The sequence below is a fragment of the Accipiter gentilis genome, chromosome 6 (assembly GCF_929443795.1).
Source record: "Accipiter gentilis chromosome 6, bAccGen1.1, whole genome shotgun sequence".
NCBI classification, from domain to species: domain Eukaryota; kingdom Metazoa; phylum Chordata; class Aves; order Accipitriformes; family Accipitridae; genus Astur; species Astur gentilis.
In genome coordinates this window covers 3,498,563-3,518,623 of record NC_064885.1, presented here as the reverse complement: position 1 = coordinate 3,518,623, position 20,061 = coordinate 3,498,563, and the positions used below count along the sequence as shown (strand labels likewise).

The following is a 20,061-nucleotide window of genomic DNA, read 5'->3' as shown; positions in this document are numbered from 1 at the left end:
GCACAATGCCTATCACGGGGGACTTGCGGAGCTGACTGGGGCTTCTGAGTGTTACTTATTAACTGTAATGAATAATAATTATGTAGCTTCTGCCATCTGGATTCTCATTCAAAAGGATCCTATATAAAGCGAACACTAAAAGGCAATTTGTATTAACACAATGGAAGTCTTGAGGATCTCTTAAACTGTTTGTAATTTACACAACGGTCCCCAGTGAATGGATTAGTTAAACATTTTTATTTTACTGATTGCTGCCAAAGGGAGCGGGACGTGCTCCCCCGGAGGAGCTCACGCCGGCCCCCGACGCGCTGTTTCCGCTCCCCTGTACGCCGACACGCACTTTTACACGTAAGCTCTCCGTTTTTCGGTATTTAGACAACATCCCAAACTCAGCTGGATGCTTTGGGCTCTATTTCTGCAGGAACATTTACTACAAATATCGTAACCGGTCCCCACGGGAGCCGGTGCCGATGCCTGGGACACGGACGGCGCAGCCCAAGGCAGAAAAGGGTTCGAAAGCTGATGCGAAGTCCTAAACTGAACCGGGATGCAGAAATACCGCCCCTAACACAAAGGCTTAGAAATTGCATTACCGCTACTGCAGTTGTAGGTTTTTCTTGGGTATTCCCTTTTTTTTTTTTTTTTTGACAAAATGCAATTATGCTAACGAGGAAGCTCTAATTATAAACCATCTCCACCACCCTCGGCGGCCGCTCTGAGGCGAGGACCCGCGGAGCTGGCTCCAGCCCCGCTGGCTGCCGCGGCCCCGCGCAGGGACCCGCCGGCGGCGAGGGCAGAGGGGGCACCGCACCCCCGGGGGAAACCTGCGCTTTTGGGTATTCGGAGAAGGAAAAGTCCTTCATATTGAGTGGTAGTGAAAGGAAAGCACCGAGTACTTCTGAAAGGTCTTAATTTTCCAAGCTCCTTTTAATTTAAGATGGCCGAAAAGAAATTTCTGGGTAAATGTGTTTGTCCATTGCTCCTTTCCAAAGGGAGCGCAGACAGAAAGTCTGTTCCAGCTTTATACATCACTGTAATGTTTACAAGTTCATACGATTATGATAATGTTTAAAAGTCAATTAAACCCGCTCTCTGCCCCTCGCCCTGCTCCTGCAGAAGCCATTAACCCGTGCCAGTTCCCCAGTTCCCCCCGCGCTCCGGCAGCCAGCGCAGGCAGCTGCGGGGACTGGTTTTCGGCGATGCTTTGGGTGGCTGTGATGGACCTGCTCCTAAGGAATGTTTCTTTTCCCTTTTTTTAAACCAGCAGTTTGAGAAAAGAGATTTTAAACTCCATTCAAAAGAAGAAATGTAACACTACGGCATCGGAACACTGAAGATCAATTCCCCCATCAAAACCATTTCATCCTGCTGCAATCTGAAAGACTTTGAGACACCACAAAAGCATCTACGTTAAATTTGCAAAGCAAACGCTGCCCGAACAGCTTCTCTGAAATCTGAATTCAGTGGCCTATGTAAAATATTAGTTACTGTCAAACTACCTTACAATAACTCTAACGCTGAATCCACACAGAGTTCGTTAATGCCATGCACTTGGAGATGAAACCTGGCATGTTGGAAAAAAGGTGGCTGGATCTAGCAAGGAGATGAGGAGGTACAGGAGGCAGGAGATAACCAGGGGAATGAAGACTGAGCCTTCTGAACATCAGAGCCCCTCCGAGACCGCAAATTTCATTTCTAGTGCCTGATTTAAATGCAAAGATGCCAAACGACTAACACTTATGAAATGGGGAGGACATCTGAACTTACGTAAATGCCTGGGTTTACTTCAGGCACGAAGAGATCGCCGAGATACGGACAAAACATTTTCATGCATGAACTTCTAAAGAATTTTGTCTACCAAAAAAAAAAAAAAAAAAAAAGCAAGCAGCTTGTTTTTTCCTTTAAAAAGAGAACCCCCAAAAGCTCCATATGACTCAAGTCCATGGAGTAGGAGACCCAAGACTTTGGCATCTTGCCAGACTTGACTCCGAGCATTTTATGGAAGGTTAAAAGTGCACTAGATAAAGGACTAGCATTTAGAGGGAGAATATTCTTCACGATAGGCACTTTCACAATGACTCCAGTACTTTCAAAAAATAATCTCAAGTTTCCTAGAGCTGTATATTTTTGTAAAGAGGCTTAGGATGTTTTCCTACATAAATGGCACTTCGGAAGGATGAGTTGCCGATTTTAGTCAGTATGTGAAATTTCAAAAGCTACAACAGTCAAATGCTTATAGAAAACAATTTCTGTAGTCCATCCACATCATGGAAGCCTATGACTCCTTGTGCAAGATTTCCAGAAGAGTTTCTAAAATGAATATGCAGACATGGTTGTCTGGGTTTAAAGGAATTCTCTCCTACCCCATCTTCTAAGTTTCAGCATGTTGCTCCTATAAATTCTTATAATGTACCTTATATATAATATAAGCTTTCCTGTGCAAGCCAGTGCGTATACAAGTTTTGTATCGTATTTAGGCAGAGTTATCTTGCATCTTCAGTTACGCAAGCAGCACATCTGTGTATATCACACCAAAAGCATTTGCAGAGAAAACACTGTATTAAAATTCCTGGGTTTGGTCTCTCATTCCCAGGGTGATGGGAGTGCCTCTGATTGCTCAACAGTGACCCCTCTGTCAGCCTCCGACTCCACAAAGGAAAATACAAATTCAGCCTAATCTGCACGTTCATGACACCTACCAGCTCTCTCCTGCTACACCCTCCGGACTCCTTGGATCTCGCTCAGAAGTTTCGGAGGTAGACGCTCCTATTGCTGAAACCACCACGCTTCTACCCAGAGAGGATCTGGACCCACCGCATGGATCTAAGCATCCCCATTCCCACCGGAGCCGGAGCCACTCGAGATCTCGGGGCAGGGGGGTCCTGTCTCAAAGGCAGCTGTAGCAAAGCCACCGCACGGCAGCGTGACAACTGGGAGCACTGGGGGAGCGCTGGGGGTCCCTTCTCCTTTCCTGGGCTCGGCCAAACGGTCCCAGCAAAAAAATCTGCGTCAGGCAAAGCTGCCTGAAGGTCAAACGCACAAACGCGGTGATTAACTCGGGGTCCGGGCAGTCCCTCGCCGGTAGGCTCAGCGGGGGATTTCGGACGCGCCTGACCTTCCAAACTTCAGCAGTTTCTTTCATGTCTAAGACCTATTTTTTTTCCCCTCTTGTGATGCTACCTCGGTTATTGGGCCTCCTTAACAACCCTCAGTTAGGAAGACGAGGCAGCCCTGGAGGAGGACAACTTCTGTGCTCAGAGTGTGCCTCCGCGTGCATCTCGCATATGTGCATTATGTGCTTCTGACACAAATGTATTGCCGAGTTCATTTTAGACGTATAGTATTACAAAGCAAAGTAATTCTGGCACAACTTCTAGCACTTCTGACACAAAGTGGCCTTTCGGGCCAGTGAGGAAAGCTACTGAGAGGCTCTGGGCTGTCTCCCCGGTGCAGATTGATGCTGAGGAGGAAGCTAGACCGGACTGGAATTTGGGTTTGATTCAAAAGAGAAGTTAAAAGTTTGGGGGGAGCAGATGCTCAGCTGGTCCAAATCAGAAGAGTTTCGTTGAAGCTCACGAAATGATGTCACCGCGGACTCAGCTTTGTCTGCTCATCTAAACGGTTCAAGGCTCTCGAGTCGGAAAAACTCAGGTGGGGATCTAAGGAGCAGAGGTCTCCTCCTTTCGTTTCCCTGGTGCTAGTTTTAGCGTCACCGAGAAACTCCAAACCCATCCAAATAATCCTATTTCCAAACGCAACTTATTTGGTCTATTTAGTCAATTATTTTAAAGATTATGTTGACATCGCTGCTTCAAGCAGACCAATTTTCTAAGCACAGACCTAATTTTACGAAGCACTCAAAGCTTGCAGTAGTACTCTTAAAATCACGTCTCTACCTAGATTGAGTATTAAGAGAGCCTGGAAAAACAACAGGCCAACCTCGTGGGCTCGCTCTCTTGCAGGATTGCTTGAGGCTCTTAATACACTCTGTCTTATTTATATAGCTCCAAATTCTGATGTTAGACATAAATATGAAAAAGCCTTGATAAAAATGACATCCAAAGCTTAATTTGGCCCTTTGTTAATGGAGTTGTTCAACACAGCAGTTTGCATTTGTTCTCGTGAAACCAGAAGGCAGCTGAAAAAAGCCAACTGGATGTTTTCACTTTTTAAAAGTCCTATTTTAAAAACTCTTCCAAGTATTGATTCTAATATACTTTGCCTTTTTAGTTACACTCTTACAAGCACTGTCAAACGTGTGAATGAGCTGCAGCCTGTGGACGAGTGCGTGGTGGAGGATAACTCTTGTGTGAAATATAAAAGACCTAATGGCAAACCAAGGCATTCCCCTGGCCACATCCCACATAAAAGGCAATTTAAATCATCTCAAGCTGTGCAGATTCTGCCTTGCACTTGGGCATCTGGCAGTGAAGTTAATACAGCTACCTGCTCTTCACGTCGTGCTCTTTTGCAGACTTTTCACTCACATTTTGATGGGTGACCAGCTGCGTTTCCAAAAGAGAAACCAAAGAGGCAACACAATCCTGGCACGATATAATCTAAAGATTTTTTTTTTTTAAAGGGTGCGGATAAAAGCAGCCCTGAGTGAAGGCAAAAAAGCACGCCCAGATTTCAGGTTAGGGGTCTGTCCCTGTACAGTTCATCAACCCACTGCTGCCTCTGTGGCTGCAGAGGAGGAAGGCTGCTCGGTTAATTTGTCTTTCGATTAACACCTCCGAACGTCATTTCCCCCTGACAACCTGGCCTCAGCCAGTGCCCAATGGGAACAGCTGCTCAGCGGGGCACGTAGGAATAGATGGGAGATGCCGTCCGTGGGAATGCCGCGCTCTGCCTTCGGAGAAATCCAGCGCAGCGACGCGTCCGAGCATCCCTCCGCAGCACGCTCCGTGGCACTGCTTCTGGGTCCCCCGGCACGGTGCCACCCGTCTGTGGTTAGGGAACAGCCACCATTTCCAGCCCGTTCACCTCGACCAGGGTTCCGCGTGTGCTCGCCGGCCCCAGCTGCCCGCGGCTCCTCGCTCCCGTGCCGGGCCACCGAGCCGGAGCTGTGGGAACGGGGCAGGTCCTGGCTGCTGACCCTGCTGGCACCTTCCTGCCTGCAGCCTTCCCAGAAAAACTTCTTTGGAAACAGCCGGAGAAACGATAGGAACCCTTTGTCTTTCACAACCTCATCAGCTTTTGATGTAAACACAGAGTTCGTGTGTTGGGCAGATACTGAGAAAGTCACTGACCAAGGAAATAACAAACAAATACCAAAAATAAATAAATAAAAAAAAGATGGTATTTTAGCCGCGGGGGTCTTCTTGGAAAATGGGATAAAATGCCTCGCCTAGAAAAAGGCCGTAAACAGTTTATGTCCTGGAACAGCCGTTTTACAGGGTGGGTGGCTTCCTGGCGTGTCAGGAGGTGACACGCCACCAGCCAGCATCAGGCCTTCCCAAATTCAGTATCTCTTCACAACAGTGAATGCTCGCTTAAAAAATTCATCCCGTTACTGCTGATTTCTGTCTGCATGGAGAACTAATTCCTTCCTCCCCAGGACACGGGACAGACTGTGCAGAAGCTGCCTGGAGAAATCTCGGAGGCTCTTGCTAATGTCTGAGGAACACGGAGCAAAGACTAAAAGCCAGCTAGCAACAAAAGCACCGCCGCCTTGTCTGAAGCGACAGGAATGAAACGCAGAATGTAAACAACAGAAGTGGGGAAAAAGCTATTTACGTTTTTGAGAAGTTTTACCCTTTGTCTAAATTAGCTCGTGCATTACCAAGCATGTAATTACTGGTGATGTAATTTAAGAGGGCACCAGCAGAAACATGGAAAAAAGCAGCCGGTCCATTATCTTTTTGTCTTTACGTTTTGCCTCCACATCTTTTTCACTCTCTGTGAACACACAACTTTCACAACAGCGCTATTTTCCCAGAACGAATACGCCTTTGGATGTCTCAACCACTTGCATGAACCTCTGCAGGGGTCCTGAACACCTTCCACTTCTGCTGGGGCAGCACAGAGATGGTTTCTCTGTTTGCAAAATGCTTCCAATCGATTTGTCATTTTTCTTACTCTTAGCTTTTTTTTGTCAGCCGACTGTGCACACAATATTGAGCAATAATAAACAGAGGAGGATGAAAACTGCTGCAGCTTGAGAATTGAGCTCAGGATATGATTCCTCCTCACCGGATGCCTGGAAGATGTCACTGAAATTCTCTCTCCCTTAGTGCAACCCGTGTGGAGCCAATATGAACTCCCAGCAAAGTGCTTAAAAACCCATTATTTATAATAACTGTTAAATGATGAGACATTGTTTACCCAGATCGCAAGATAAATTCTCACTTACAGAATGCTTGCCTGACTGTCCTGAACGTCATCTGGTTTTTATTTAAATGCAAAATGTAATTAGGCTCCCAATAACACAGCAGAAGAATTCAATAAGATAGGGCTTTTCACTTACAGTTTAATATTAACATTTTCCCATAAATGTTAATGAATAAAAGTCTACTGTTTTATGTATTATCCATGGTGGGGAGACAGCAGGCTAGGAATGGAAGGAAAGCTAATCTTTTCATACCACAACTGACGATATATACCTCAAGGAGAACTAACCGTTCCCAGCATTGCCGGGACCTGCCCACAACACTCTTCCTCCTGGGACAGCCACCAGACCTGGTCCCACGGGACGCGCTCCAGGGAGCCTCCCGCCCCATCGATCCTCCCCAGCCAAAATCCCCTTTGGGTTTTTTCCTCCTTCTCCCCTTGCCCTCTCTCCCGCTTTCTGCCTAACCATCTCCGCTAGACGCACTACGAGCATCAGATAGTGAACAACATCGCTGTTAAGCAAGGATACGGCCCCACGCCCCGATACTCTTAGACTCCACCATGGATAGCGAGGCTAGATTATCGGAAAAAATCAGGTTACTATTTGTCTGATATTCTGTTAGAGAAATGTGCAGGGGTGATGAGAGGTGATGGCAGGGCTGCAGACTACAGTACGACGATAGGAAACGATAGGCATCCGAAGGGGTGGGAGAAATCCCTCGGAGTTGGCACTTTGGGAGTCCGTCGAAGGACTCGTGCCTCCCGATAGCGAAGCACGAGGAGCAGATCCTGCGGTGGAAGAGAGGCCTCTGCGGCTGAAAGGAGGGAAAAGCTGCAGGGCCAGAGGGTTGGCTCGCACTCTAACATTTTAATTGTTCTAGCTTTTGACCTTCCATTTATTGCTGGGGGTTTCGCCGTGTTAATGTGCATTTTGCTGTTTGGCGACTCATGCTTCATTGTACCTCTCTGATAAGAAGCCTTCATTTAATAGTTCAACTGCTTAACAATTTATTGCAAAAAAATGGGTTTCCATTCTACAGCCTCCTCCCTGGTGAGGGCAATGCATAGTTTATGAGAGCTCTGCAATGACTCGGGCCATCGGCCTTTCACCATCCAGGGAACGGGAGATGCTCTCAGCATCAGCACGACGTTAATGCTCTGCACGGGCAGGAAGGGGAGCCAGCAAATAGGCCCCATGTCATTTTAAGACAACAAAAGGCTCAAACTTCCAAAGAGTTAACGCCAGAGGTGCAGGAGATCTGCAGCAAGCAGAAATGGGAGCAGCGTCAGCCCAGCAATTCCCGACAGCGGGACCCCGGGGTGGGAGCGGGATGGCGGCACACCCTCCGCCGCCGAGCACACGGCATGCCCTGCGCCGCGACCTGACCTGCGGCTCATCCTTAACGGGAGGGTCACAGGAGTCCCGTAAGGCTGTAATGGGGATTTCGGGGCACGCCGGCCTCCCCGGGGCTCAGCCGGCAAAGCTGCAGCAGAGAGGGGCACAAAGACTCCTGCCTTTCCCCACCCAAGCCAGGCTTTAGGAGCAAGCGCCGGGCAACGCTGCACGCGCCTAAAATCACTCCTGTGAAATATCAGCAAAACACCGAAAGGCTCTCTGGGGCTGCTTGGGAGGAGGGAGAGGAACTGTCTTGTCTTTATTCTGCCACCACCTCAGCAGCTGCAACAGGTTTTGGCTCACAAAACAGCTGTAAAAATACCAGTCCTGGTTCAAATGCTGGGAGACGAGGGCTCTTAAATGTAGTTAGAGAGATATGCTTGCCGTAAGTCCTATCCTACATAAAAATACCATGCAAAGACTCCTAAAAGGAATAACAGGGTAATTACAGAAACTAGAGATGGAAAAACCCTGTTCCTAGTCTCCTGCACCCTGCTCAGCGTGGGGCAGGCTTCAGAACTCGGACTTTTAAAGGGAAGATTTAATAAACACTGAGAAATGTTTCTAAATATTTAGAAAACCCGAAATAACCGATTTCCAAGCCAAGCTGGACAAACAGAAAACGAATTCAGAAAACTGTTAAAAATCAGCAGCTTTTGTGAGCACTAAAATATATTTCTCTGAATAGCAAGCATCACCTCATGGGCATGATGCTGCAAAGAGAGCTGTAAGGATGCTCAGCCCTTTGCAGAATCAGGCTTAAGCGAATACCTACCGTGGCTTTCCTCTTGTTCCCCTTGAAATCAATAGCAGAAGCCTCGGTGATGCAAAAAGCTTAATGCTTTAGGAGGTACTCAGCGAAACAGTCAAATGTGAGCAAAGCCAAGCTAGACAGAACGGAGCTTTACATTTTCCTGTGAAATACTGGAGTATTGCAGTAGGAAAATTAATTTGCTTAGTCATTAGGAGGAAAAACCACAAACCAAAGCAAACCAAAACAAAACCCAATGCAATAACAAATCTCTAAGGAGAAAGGGAATTGTTTCTCTGTTAACTACTTTGAGACAAAGCACTGGAAGAAAAACGTCCAGTTCCAATAATGTCGTAACCCGATTACAGTCTGCACAGAAGAGCTAAAACATTTGCAGAACAATGAGTAAGAAATTAAGTTTTAAATTGAGTGCTGGCCCTATCTCGTGTCACTTCTTTATATTCTAGTAGAAAGGACACCGCTGAGCTCATTTCATATACACCAGCGTGAGATGCCTGGATGCAGACATCATTTAGTCATCTATGTTTCTGCCCATTTCTTTCTCCAGGAGGAATGACAAATCTAGAAATGTGACTGCACTTTGTTTTATTATGATATTGATTTTTCTGCAAAGGAAGAGTGCATTTATCCCCCAGGTCTGTGTGCTGGCGAGAAAGGGTTAACAAAATGTTTATCACAAAGCTGGCTTCAGAGTTGAAAGTAATGTGATCAGTAATGAATTTTGTGTTACATTAGGTTGTATAAATGGACAGACAAGCGCAGACAACAAGTGGCCAGGAGTCGGGGCTAATCTAATGATGTAAAAATAGAGACAGCACCAATTATACTTGGGGCCAGCTCAGAGCTCCTGCAGGGACTGCAAATGAATAGGTACAAATCAAATTACTGACTAATAGACGCACTACAAGAGAGGGCAGTCAATGCTAAATACATTAGGGCCTTGTGACCTCTCTGCTCTGAACAGCAGAATCCTAAATTTGACTTAAAAAAAAAGAATCAAAGAAACTCTTGTTCGTTTAAGGAGAGAAATAGAACAATGTTATTTGTGAAATGATTTGAGACGCTTAGATATTTTTTGTTTTGTTCCCCTATGACCACGTTGTGTACGTAGCCCTTTGAAAGCTGACGGAGGGTTTGCTTTTAGAACAGGGAGAAATATTCTTTGTGCAAAAGGTAAGACCTGATAACAATACAGTTATGTTACATACCAAAACATTTCAAAGCCATGTGCCTCTTTGTGGTGATGTTTTTTACTGCTACTTCACCGGCTGTGTCTGTATCAAAAATAAAATATTTCTTAAAAAATGCCTTGATTTAGGAAAAAAGAAAAAAGAAAAGGAATCTCCCCACACCACAACTGATAATAAGTAAATGCAGTTGATCAACTTGTTATCAAATGGCAGAAAGTCAGAGTTGTCTCGTGGTATCAGCGCTCCCTTTAGAAGCATCAGCAGACTTTTTCTACAAACAGCAATGAACTTAAATTCACACCAGAAACATTTGTGGTATCAGCATTCATTCCCCCCGCCCCCTTAAATAATGTATGACCTAGAAGAAATTCCACTAAAAACTCCCGCGGCTGGTGGTAAGGCAGATCTGGAAACCTGGGAAATGGTCGTGAAGTTAAAAAATGCCCTTGTTGGCCCTGGCAGGGCTGCGGGACCGGGCTGCTCCGGGGACCGTGGCGTGGGCAGGAGAGAGCGAGAAGCCCACGCTGAAGCTCTTGATGTCCTGCACGGGGCAGCTGCCGCGTTGTTGCATGTTGCACGTGAGAAATAACTAATAAAACCGTGTCAAAATGTGTGCAATGCAAATGCTGCTCCTAGCCAGCACTTCAAATGTGGTGGCTCCTAAAGAGCCCCGAGTTTTCCCGTCTTTTAAACGAGGCTCATCCAAAGAAACCTTTTGTAGGAAGAACTGCATTGAGCTCTTAGACTTATTTGAGAGGGTAACTTTATCTCTGACCCTGGGATGAATATTCTGAAAGTTCAAAGGCTGCTTTTAGCATCAATGTTATTTGATACGCCAGTGCGTTCGCTGCCCGAGCTGATTTTGCATTGAACCTATGCAGAAATCTCTTTGCAGAAATGCTCTTTGGAGGGAAAATCAATTGTCCTGTGTTCCTGCGTTCCCACATCCCATGTCCAAGTTAGGATTAAGACCAACTGAGGAGAGGGAAGGGAAAAATTGTCTTGGAAAAATTAAAAGGAAGAGGAAGGAAGGAAGGAAAGAAAGGAGGGAGGGAGGAAGAGATGGAAAGGTCCTGATGGAAGCTCTGACTCTATACAGGGCTAATCCTATTCCTGAAACTAAATGTACGCGTACATCTATGCCCAGGTGGCTGCTCGTCTCTGAACACAGCTTGTGACCACAGACATTTTCTCTTTTGGAAAAAACCCAGGAAGGATGCTCCTTGCACGGGATCAGAGGACAGCGGCTCACAGAAAGCAGGGTGATTTCACTTCTCCAAACCGCAACTTTTACATATAGATTTCAAAAACATCCCCCTGCAAAGCTCAAAGGTGTCAAGACCCGAGTTAGGCTTCAGCTGGGCACCAGGATCCCAGTTGCCCTGAGCACCGATCCTGGGTTTCGTACGGGCTATTCTCTAATAGCACGTCTAATTAGCTCCACTTACTTACATCCCATTAATCAGGTTAAAGAGTTTGCTTCAACATATGAGCTTCCTTCATCGCATTATGAGTTTGTTCATGAAATTTGGAAGGAATCCAGACGGTTTCTTCCGAGGGCCAGGCGCAGGGCGCTCTGCGGTGTTTGTACCTCACCCCTCTGCCACTGGCTTTCCACAGGTGGTAGCTGGCAGACTTGGAGTTTTGGAAGAAAATGAGCTATACCTCTTTTTTATTTTTTTTTTTAAACTGAAACTTTATAATGGGCTTCAAACACCTCACTTTAAGTTCTTCAAACCCTGCAGGCTGTATTAACCGTGATGGTCCCATACTTGCATCCTTCCCTGTTCAGACCTATAGCTCTGGTTCTGAGAAGCAAAATTTGGGGAGTGCTCTACAGTTTTTAACGTAGGCTCTTACTGCAAGTTCATATGTATTTCTGAGACAGGATTGATAAAGAAAAAAGTTATTTTGCTCCATAAATGGCAGCGTAAACTGAGCCATCATAGGGTACTGGATTTCACGATGAATTTAAAAAAACAGGATACATGCCCACAAAAAGCAATTCTACTCTTCTATGTCCACAGACCAGTTCCACCACCTGTACAACGCTGCAGCAATGTGGATTTGGGTATGCTTTGTCAAAATAAATTAGATATGAATGTAAGTGCAACATTCAGGCAGCCAAACAAATTGTAAGAGAGAAGACGCAGCAGACGGGCACAGACTAGAATCGCACACTGCAAACACAGTAAGTTCCATCCCGTATCTCCACAGCTGCCCAGACTCCAGTGGCTCTTTCTGGCAGAAAAACCAGGGGTCTGACAGTGGCAGCGGCACAGTTATCACGAAAGGAAGTTTGCAGCATTGCCTATCCTGACAAAATAACCGGAGCAGTGATGTATACTTATTTATTTTATATATTGACAATTCTCCCTTGGAAACCTGTCTGTTGTGTTAAGTCTCCTACAGAATAAATCTACCCTTCTGTCACTGTGCTATGTGCTTTATAGTCATAAACCCAAGAAAATGTAGAAAATGGGTTTTGATTTGGTAAATCACGTGAAAGTCGGGCCTGAAGCTGTGCCTAGATTTAACGTCAAGCTAAACTTTCACCCAAGTGAAAGGAGGGAGGAGAAGCTGGGACGAACGCCCCAGGGTTGAGAATACCCTTCCTCCTGGGGCTGCAGATGCAGAGCCGCGCCGTTCCATGCTCACTGCTGCTGTCCTGGAGTTAGAAACTCCTTTCTGGGACTGACTGACAGATCCACTGGTTTTCCTTCAGGCCGGCCTGCGTCTTAAGTGGATGTTAATGAATTTGGGTTCCTGGGATGTACGCAGACCACGCTGTACCTCTGTAGGAAGAACCCACATCAGCATCGCGGCTGCGGATGCCGTCCTCAGCCCAGAGGGAACGGGCAGAGAGCGCAAGGGGAATCTGTCTCCTGGGCTTCAGCACACTTAACTCCCACGGCACAGAAACAGGGTAGCCACAGAAATCATCTTCCACGGACGAAATTCAGAAAATATCCTGTCGCTCAGGCTGGTTCCCTCTTATAGCCTAATTTTCAATATTATGCCTAGAAATGACCAAAATGCATTTGAAAGCTTAAGAAATGTACTTGCTGAAGGAATACATAAATCAGAGGATTTACTGATTACAGTGTCATTTTGGAAGGAAAGATTTCTTGCCTGGGCTGGCAATTTCTGCATGTCCAGTTTGAGTGGAATATTGTCAGAGATATTTGTCTCCTGGAAGCACAGTTTCATAAATCACAATACTAGCTTTTCTTTTTTTTTTTTTTTTTTGAGAATGCAACGTGAAGCTCCAGCACATACTCAGAAACTATATTGCAAATGTAAATATTGTAGCTGCTTGAAAACAAAGCTTTGCAAGCAGAAGAGGTCACTGACCACTAACGTTTTGTGAGTAGACCTTTTTTTTTTTTTCTTCAGTGAGAGTTTGACAGAAACTGAAACAGCAAAACCATCTTTTTGCATCTTTGCCAATTTACGCCTTCTTTGGAATTAAATGTGTATCTCGGCTGACAGCTTATGTACAGCAGACTCCACTTAAGATAGACATGGATCGTCTGGATAATTGGATAACAAGGAGAAAAGCTGGTTTCCCAATCAAGTCAACTAGCTGGATGACTGGAGTTATCATTTAGGTCACAAGGAAAGTAGATTTTTGGGGGGTCATTTTCCAGACCTGGTTCTTCTCCCATCCACTGTCTGACAGCCCTTGGCAACTAGTGGGAGTCAGAGGTGGAAAAGACCCATCAGGCCATCTAATTCCCCTTCCTTGCAAATGCTGGATTATTCTTCGTGGTTTTGCGTCCTCCAATTTGACGTTTCCTGTATAACCAACCTTTGGGTCATTTCTGCCTCTGCCAGTAGAAGCAGTGAGGCGCTGCCAACCCTGCTTTGCAATGCAGCGGGGTAGGTAAGAAACAAAGACGCTGCGAATATCTACTCCCCAAAGTGCTCTGTGTACCACGAGCACGCGTTTCCTCTGCGCTACTGCAGCATATCAGCCCTGATTACTATATAAATCTACGTGTCAGCTATGTCCTAGCAGTTAAGGCATTAAAAGAATCTATTTATCTCTTGCCATTAAGTGCATGTCAGGACCAGTTGAGCACTTGATAAAGGCTCACTGTCCACCCTATTGCCCATTTTGTCTTTGTCCACACAGCGGACCTGAGCACTGCACATGCACATATCTTCGCATTCAGGGTTAGACATTTTCATTAATTCATGTTTCAGTTCGAGTAAGACTTTGCAAGTTTCGTTAAATCTCTGCAAAATGTATTTAAGGACTGAAGAGAGTCCAAGGAGCACAAACAGGGGTTAAAGGCATGCATAACATAAAGGCACGCATAAGTTACAGTAAGTCATTTTAGGATTATTAGAGGGAGGTTTGTAACTTCCATAATTTTGAGTCCAACGCAGAAATATAAACACTGCCTTTGGAACCAGTACCAATACATAAATCAACCACCAACAAGCAAATTTACAGTGTCCTTCTCTGCTGAACTCTCTGCTATCATTTCATTGAGGTGAGTGGGCAGCAGAGAATCCAAGGAAGAAAACTGCATGTTTTTCCAAGATAATTCAGTTCAGCCTAGGTTTGTTAAGACGTAAGTGGTTTTGGGGGAAGTGAAAACTATCCTACTCGTTACGAGCCAACAAAGACACCTCTTCTTTGAAGCAAGGCTAACGTACCTCCAAACTTATCTTTCCCCATTTATTAACCAGCAGACAGATGCTAGCACTTTACCGTGCTCCACAGCTTGACAAATGGCTGGCTGGCAGCCTGCCGCGAGCGCAGCCACGCATGTTGTAGCGAGCGCTAGCCGGCTCCCTCGGCAAGTGCAGTTTTCCAGGTATCATCTAAGCAGGAGAGAACTTTTTATGGCCATCTGGTAAGAAGAGCTCAAGAGCCGTTTGGGGATGGAAGTGGAAAGGGCACGGGAGTTCACTGCCTTATCACTAGGTTTTCTCTGCTGCACTGAGTCACCGCATGCCCAAAACCTGAGAATAAAGTACGTTAGTGGTGGAGAGAATCCCACAACAGGCAGGAAAACATAGAGCGTAATGACAGCGAGAGGAGGGTAGTGGGATGGGGTGAGTTGGCTCAATGCTCACGTTACTCGCTACTGCCGCTGACATTTGCTGCTTTGAGATGGCACCTATCTTACCCTCGTTATGAAGATTTACGTGTCTGGAGTAAAAGCGGGGAGAAATCTCTTTGGGTGAATTTTAGCTCAGTGATGGCATCTCTATAGCCAGTTGCTTTCTGTCTTTACACCTGCAGTTCTGTGAGCCTCATCCTATGCCAAAGAAGTTGGCACTTGCTGCTATCAGCTGGGTTTGGCAAAAATGTAAGGAAAAGGCAGACCTCTGTTCTCTGACACAGTTCTCGGTTTACAATATAATATGAAGTCAAGTGTCTGGGGCAGTCAGTCACCTGAATTTGGCATGTCTAGATGGCTTCAGCTTTCAGAGCAGGTATTCCCCTCACTTCTCCCCTAAAGTACACAGCCTGAGGGGAGCTGACCTGTTATTGGAAGCGGATACCATCCCAAAGTTCACTCACATCACAGTATGGGTCAATAAGTGATGAAATATGTACCTTTGTCTATTTTCACAGCCTGTTTTTTCACCTTCACAGCCCTTTACAGACATGACCTGATTAAACTCCACACCGGCAACGCGAGGCATCTCTATCCTCGTTGCAGCGACGGAGCACTGGAGCCACGGGCACGTTAAGTGCCTCATCTGAGGCAACAAGCTGGTGAGAATTTGCACCAGATCTGTAACTGAGACCCATGCTTAGTGTTCAACCAGCTCTTTCTGTTAACACCAAATCTTAAACCATCCCTTGACTCCATCTTTTTCAAGACGGAGGCCAGAGGAAAGACAGTTTGAAAGGTGACAAGTTGGGCTATGAAGGGTTCTTCCGCACCGTTCAGCGGCTTGGTTACTGTGATCTGTACCTACAGGCAAGGGCTTAATTCTGCTTCTTTGCAGCCGCCTTCTCCAGACTGCGGGAGGGAGCAGCGGTTCGGTGACCTGCCGTGGGCTACGTGCTCAATGGCAACCCACCAGCAAAGCAGGGGGACGAGCCCTGATGGGAGAGTCCTTGAGCCTTCTCCAAGGAGCAGGGAGAGCTCAGAGCAGCACGAGGCCCTCAGCAATATAGGAGGGCAAGGGCAAAAGGAAGAGACAGCTTCTGGTCTGCACGGCCTTCCTGTGATGTCCGTAGGTTGGTGTTTCTATACGTTTCTGCTAGAGCTTGTCCTCTTTTTCCTTCCCAGGCAAGTTGCCAGGAGAGTGACAAGCGAGCTGGCAGCTGATGGCAGAAGCCACCATTCCTGTTAGCTGCTGGTCACTACAGAAACAGTGCGTGGATCAAAGATGGACCTAGTCCTTTTACTAGAGGGCGTTTTTTTAAAACAAGTCAAAATTAATGGAGACAATAAAACCGCAATAACTGCGCTTTAACGTTTCTGAGCATCTCCTACCACCGGGCCCCTTCTGAGCAGCATAATCTCTGACGTGCCATTCCATTTACTTAAACAGATGATATAATTTATCAATATAATGGACACTGATGAAGATGGATTAATTTGGATTACAGAACCAGCGCTTTGCAGTGGCTCTATTCAGGACACAAAATGAGGATGTGTGTGATTATGACATTGTTTGGAGCAGGGTGGGCAAGGGCAGCAATCTGCACCGAGACTTGGATGCTCCTGAGTTGGCAGGGGAGGAAGGAGAGCCCTTGTCGCAGCTATACGGTAAGGAAGCTTCAAGTGCTGGTATTTTTCTGCAAGTTACTTTAGGCTTCTGGGACTATGTTTATGTGCTCTACTGCTATTTTCTTTCTATAAATGACTTCTCTCACATGAAATGAGATCCCCGTAAAAGTTAATTAATCAGAGAGGCAGTGTACAGAGAAAAGGAAAAGGAAAACTTAAAAAAAAAAATAAAAAAATCACCATTGGGTGAGATGTACGTGATCTCTGATCACACCTCTTCTTTGTACCTGTTCCTGATCCCACTATGTCCCTGCTGGGAGATTCGCACATCGCATCGGCCAGGCGCTCCCGAAGGCCCTCTTCAGTGTGCTCCATGGAAGACATGTGACGGAGACCGAAGTTCTCGGGCCAGCTCCCACACACCTCCAGCAAGGTCACGCTCCGGTCGAAGGCACCTTCAACAAACAAATGGGAGACGTTTGGGAGACCCTGGGACCAAACTACTTCCATACATACTATTTATTGCACTGGAAAGAAAGAAGCCCTTGCGTTTTGAGGTCCTGAAAAGCTGATTTCAGCACATTAGTTAAACTGTTGGTGTTAACAGCACAGCAGGAGCAAGCAGAGCCCTAAGTACTGAACGGCTTTGACCAAGCAGCTGTAAGCAAAAAGGTTAAATTAAAAAACCAGACCCAATTCTGGTCTCACACTAGCGAGAGTCAGGAAATCAGCATAATGACACTGATGTAAATGACACGTAACGTTGAAAAACTGTATATACGCTATTAAGTAGACGTTAGACAACAAGAAATTATTTTTAAAGTTGATTTGTCTTTCACCGGGCTGCTGTTGAGCACCCTTCTCATCTTGGACAACGGAAACAGTTAAGTCATTTTGTCTTTGCCAACAGGCACAAATTTTAGCTAAAATCCCTTTCTTGCTCTTGAGCAGAAAAGAGCAACTGTGTGGTAGGCTGATGAGAAAAGGACGGCTTGCTTTCTGCCTTGCGTTTGAAGCGTCTACCGAAGGAAAAAAGCAAGCCCTTCTTTCAGTCTGGGGGATCTGTGGATTTTCTCTGTTCCAGCACTGTGAAATTTTAGGTCAAACGTGAGCTAACAGAGACTCTTTCATCACCAGTGCTTTACTGAAGATGCTGGCTATTGTGACAAAGCGCACGTACCTACAAGAGATACTTAAAATAACTCCTTAACTTGCAGTTATTACCTCATTCACTACAGGGTGCGATGTTCTGCTGAATGCAAAGATTAGATTCTGAATTCGAGATCACTTCAAAGTACAAATTAAAATTATTCTACTTTATTATACAGCAAGTCTTCTGCGAAGGCTTACTTAAATCATTCCCACTTGGAACAAGATTACAGTTATGCTTTGTTGCTTCAAGCACATACCATTTACTCAACTATTAGGTAACTGAATATGCAGCATTTATTGTGCCTGGTTTCTGCCAGCCTACCGAGGGGAAAAAATGCAAATGCCAATGTTTCTCAAAGTTAAAAGTACATGAAACACGTCCTTGTTATCAGGCCTTTGGTTTTCCCCTTTGATCAGCCGTCAGAAACTATCTACACTTGTAGTCTGTGACTGTACAGCTTCACAGCACACTCCCTGCCACTGACAGGTGGTAATAGAAAGGGTGAGAGACCAAGCCCCGCGGCAGGCGTCCCTTCCTCTGATAACGTCCAAAGTACCGGGTGATAACCGTTAGTAAACACTCGGGCAGCCGGTTAATCCATACATCAGCAAAGAGGGGCAGATAATTTTGAACTCTAATGGCATGGACAAAAGCACCGGGGCTGGCATTCAGGGATTTATATGGGCTGCAATGGTGACTTCTGGCTCCTGAATTTCATCGGCGCGCACAACTTTGATTTATCTCTTTGCCTGGCTGCAGAGTAGATTCCTGGCACTAGAAAACCATCAACACTAAAATGGACCTCTACAAAATGGGACCGTGGCTCTTCTGTGATACATGCACTTGAACTCTGGATGAATCCCAGTTTAAACCAAGAGGAGGAACGACCAAATATTTCAACTTTTAATGGGTCTTTGGATTTATAAGGTTACTCCGGTCCACTAATTTGTTTTAAAGCAAGGGTTCTTGAAGCTTGTTTGAAAAAATGCAGTGAGGAAGCGAGGTAATTTCGATGATGTTTAAGGCTCTGCAACGTTTCCATATTGTCAGCTATCTTAACCGCAGGAGGAAAAGCAAAATTTGGTCTTTTTTTGAAGCTTTCTTTTTTCAAGTCATCCTTCTGCGGTTTCACGCGACCCTGAGGCCCCCCCACTCCGCACACCCTCCGAGACCCCCCCCAATTTCAGTAGTTTCTGACAGGGCTGTTCATGTACCTGGTGAGCTCTTGGGGGGGCTTTTAAACCTGCATCCCCAAACCCCAGGGTGGCGGCGGGGAGACGATGAGCTCCCCCAGGTTTGCAGGGTTGGGCCAGAGATGAGAAATCTCTTCTTTACTAGTGTCTGCCCTTATTCTGAAAGTGAGAAATGGGAGCATTTCTGCTCCTATAAGCAGACATATGAATAATAAGGCAAATGGCTTTTGAAGCTCTGCCAAGATGCCTGCATATGTGTACAGGGAGAAACTTCATAGAGCGCCGGTCTCCGACTCCTGAGATACTTGAGTGAGAGCAAAGGAGACAAGTGCAGCGTTACCTCCGCGATCAGGGCCAAGAGCTGCCAAAACTTCTTAGCAGCAACGTGTGAGGTTGCAAGTGTTAATGCAAATGCAGGTTAGAGGGATTAACTGCACAGAAAGTTTTCTTGTAAAAAAACCCATAAGGCTGGTGAAGCTCTAGTTTTATCTTTCCTCCCTTTTCACTCCTCCTCCACGTTAGGAGTACGCAGCTGGCGATACGATTCACGTCCCGGAATCCAGCTATGATTCACCAGCCACCACCGTACCCCGCGGGTGATCACCCCGCCTGCCAGTAATGGGCGGCGGGGCAGAGGAGGTCAGTGCAATCCACAAATTCCTCCTTATTTCAATATACGCATTGATAAAATGGGTTCCACGTAAAGCTGAACGCGCAGATGTGTGACCGACGTTACTTGGGGCGTGGGGGTAGAAAACGGGACCTTGCTTGGACAGGTAGGTCCTTTCCTACCTTAAACCCCTGGCTCTACCCCTCTTTGATGTAAAACAAAACTGTTTTGGGAAAAACAAGACCCACTATCACGGACCTTCCCGTTCTTCTTGCCATTGCACCGGCAGACAGTAGACGTATCAAAGTAAAATAGTGTTTTCAAGGCAGAATTAAATCCTGGGTATTTTTACACCTTGGAAAATTCTTCCGTGAAGTGCATGAAATGGCAGATGGGCTGGTTACTCCCCAGGAGCCTCTGGGTGCTTTGCCCTACATACATCGTTACCAACGGCACACGAGCTAATAGCATTAAACTTACACTGATAGGAGCTCACCATATCTCTGCTATTTATTAAATTGTAATCTCTTTCTGGCTGCCTCGCTCTCCCCTTTTCAATCCTAGTATCTTGGTTGATAATGTATCAAATTCCCCATCGTCAGCCAGAGAGAAGTTTACAAATAAACCTCAGCGGAGCGTCCTGCTCTCAAAATCCCCCCAAACCCGCAGCCAGAATGCAACTGCAGGACCAAGGCAGCCAAGAAAGC

General features: G+C 46.0%; 1 protein-coding gene across 8 annotated transcripts in view; it reads right to left on the bottom strand.

The window, feature by feature from the left end:
- BCAS3 (BCAS3 microtubule associated cell migration factor) overlaps positions 1–20,061 on the bottom strand; it is a 376,521-nt gene that overhangs the window by 7,138 nt on the left and 349,322 nt on the right. For 3 of the 8 annotated variants that reach the window (XM_049804065.1, XM_049804064.1, XM_049804066.1), the window contains 2 exons: positions 16,686–16,853; positions 9,710–9,775 (listed from right to left, as the gene is read on the bottom strand). In XM_049804065.1, coding sequence (XP_049660022.1) covers positions 9,710–9,775; positions 16,686–16,853 — 234 coding nt within the window. Of the gene's footprint in view, positions 1–9,709; positions 9,776–16,638; positions 16,854–20,061 lie in introns of all 8 variants that reach the window. The other 5 variants (XM_049804067.1, XM_049804068.1, XM_049804070.1 and 2 more) reach the window with 4 other exon arrangements.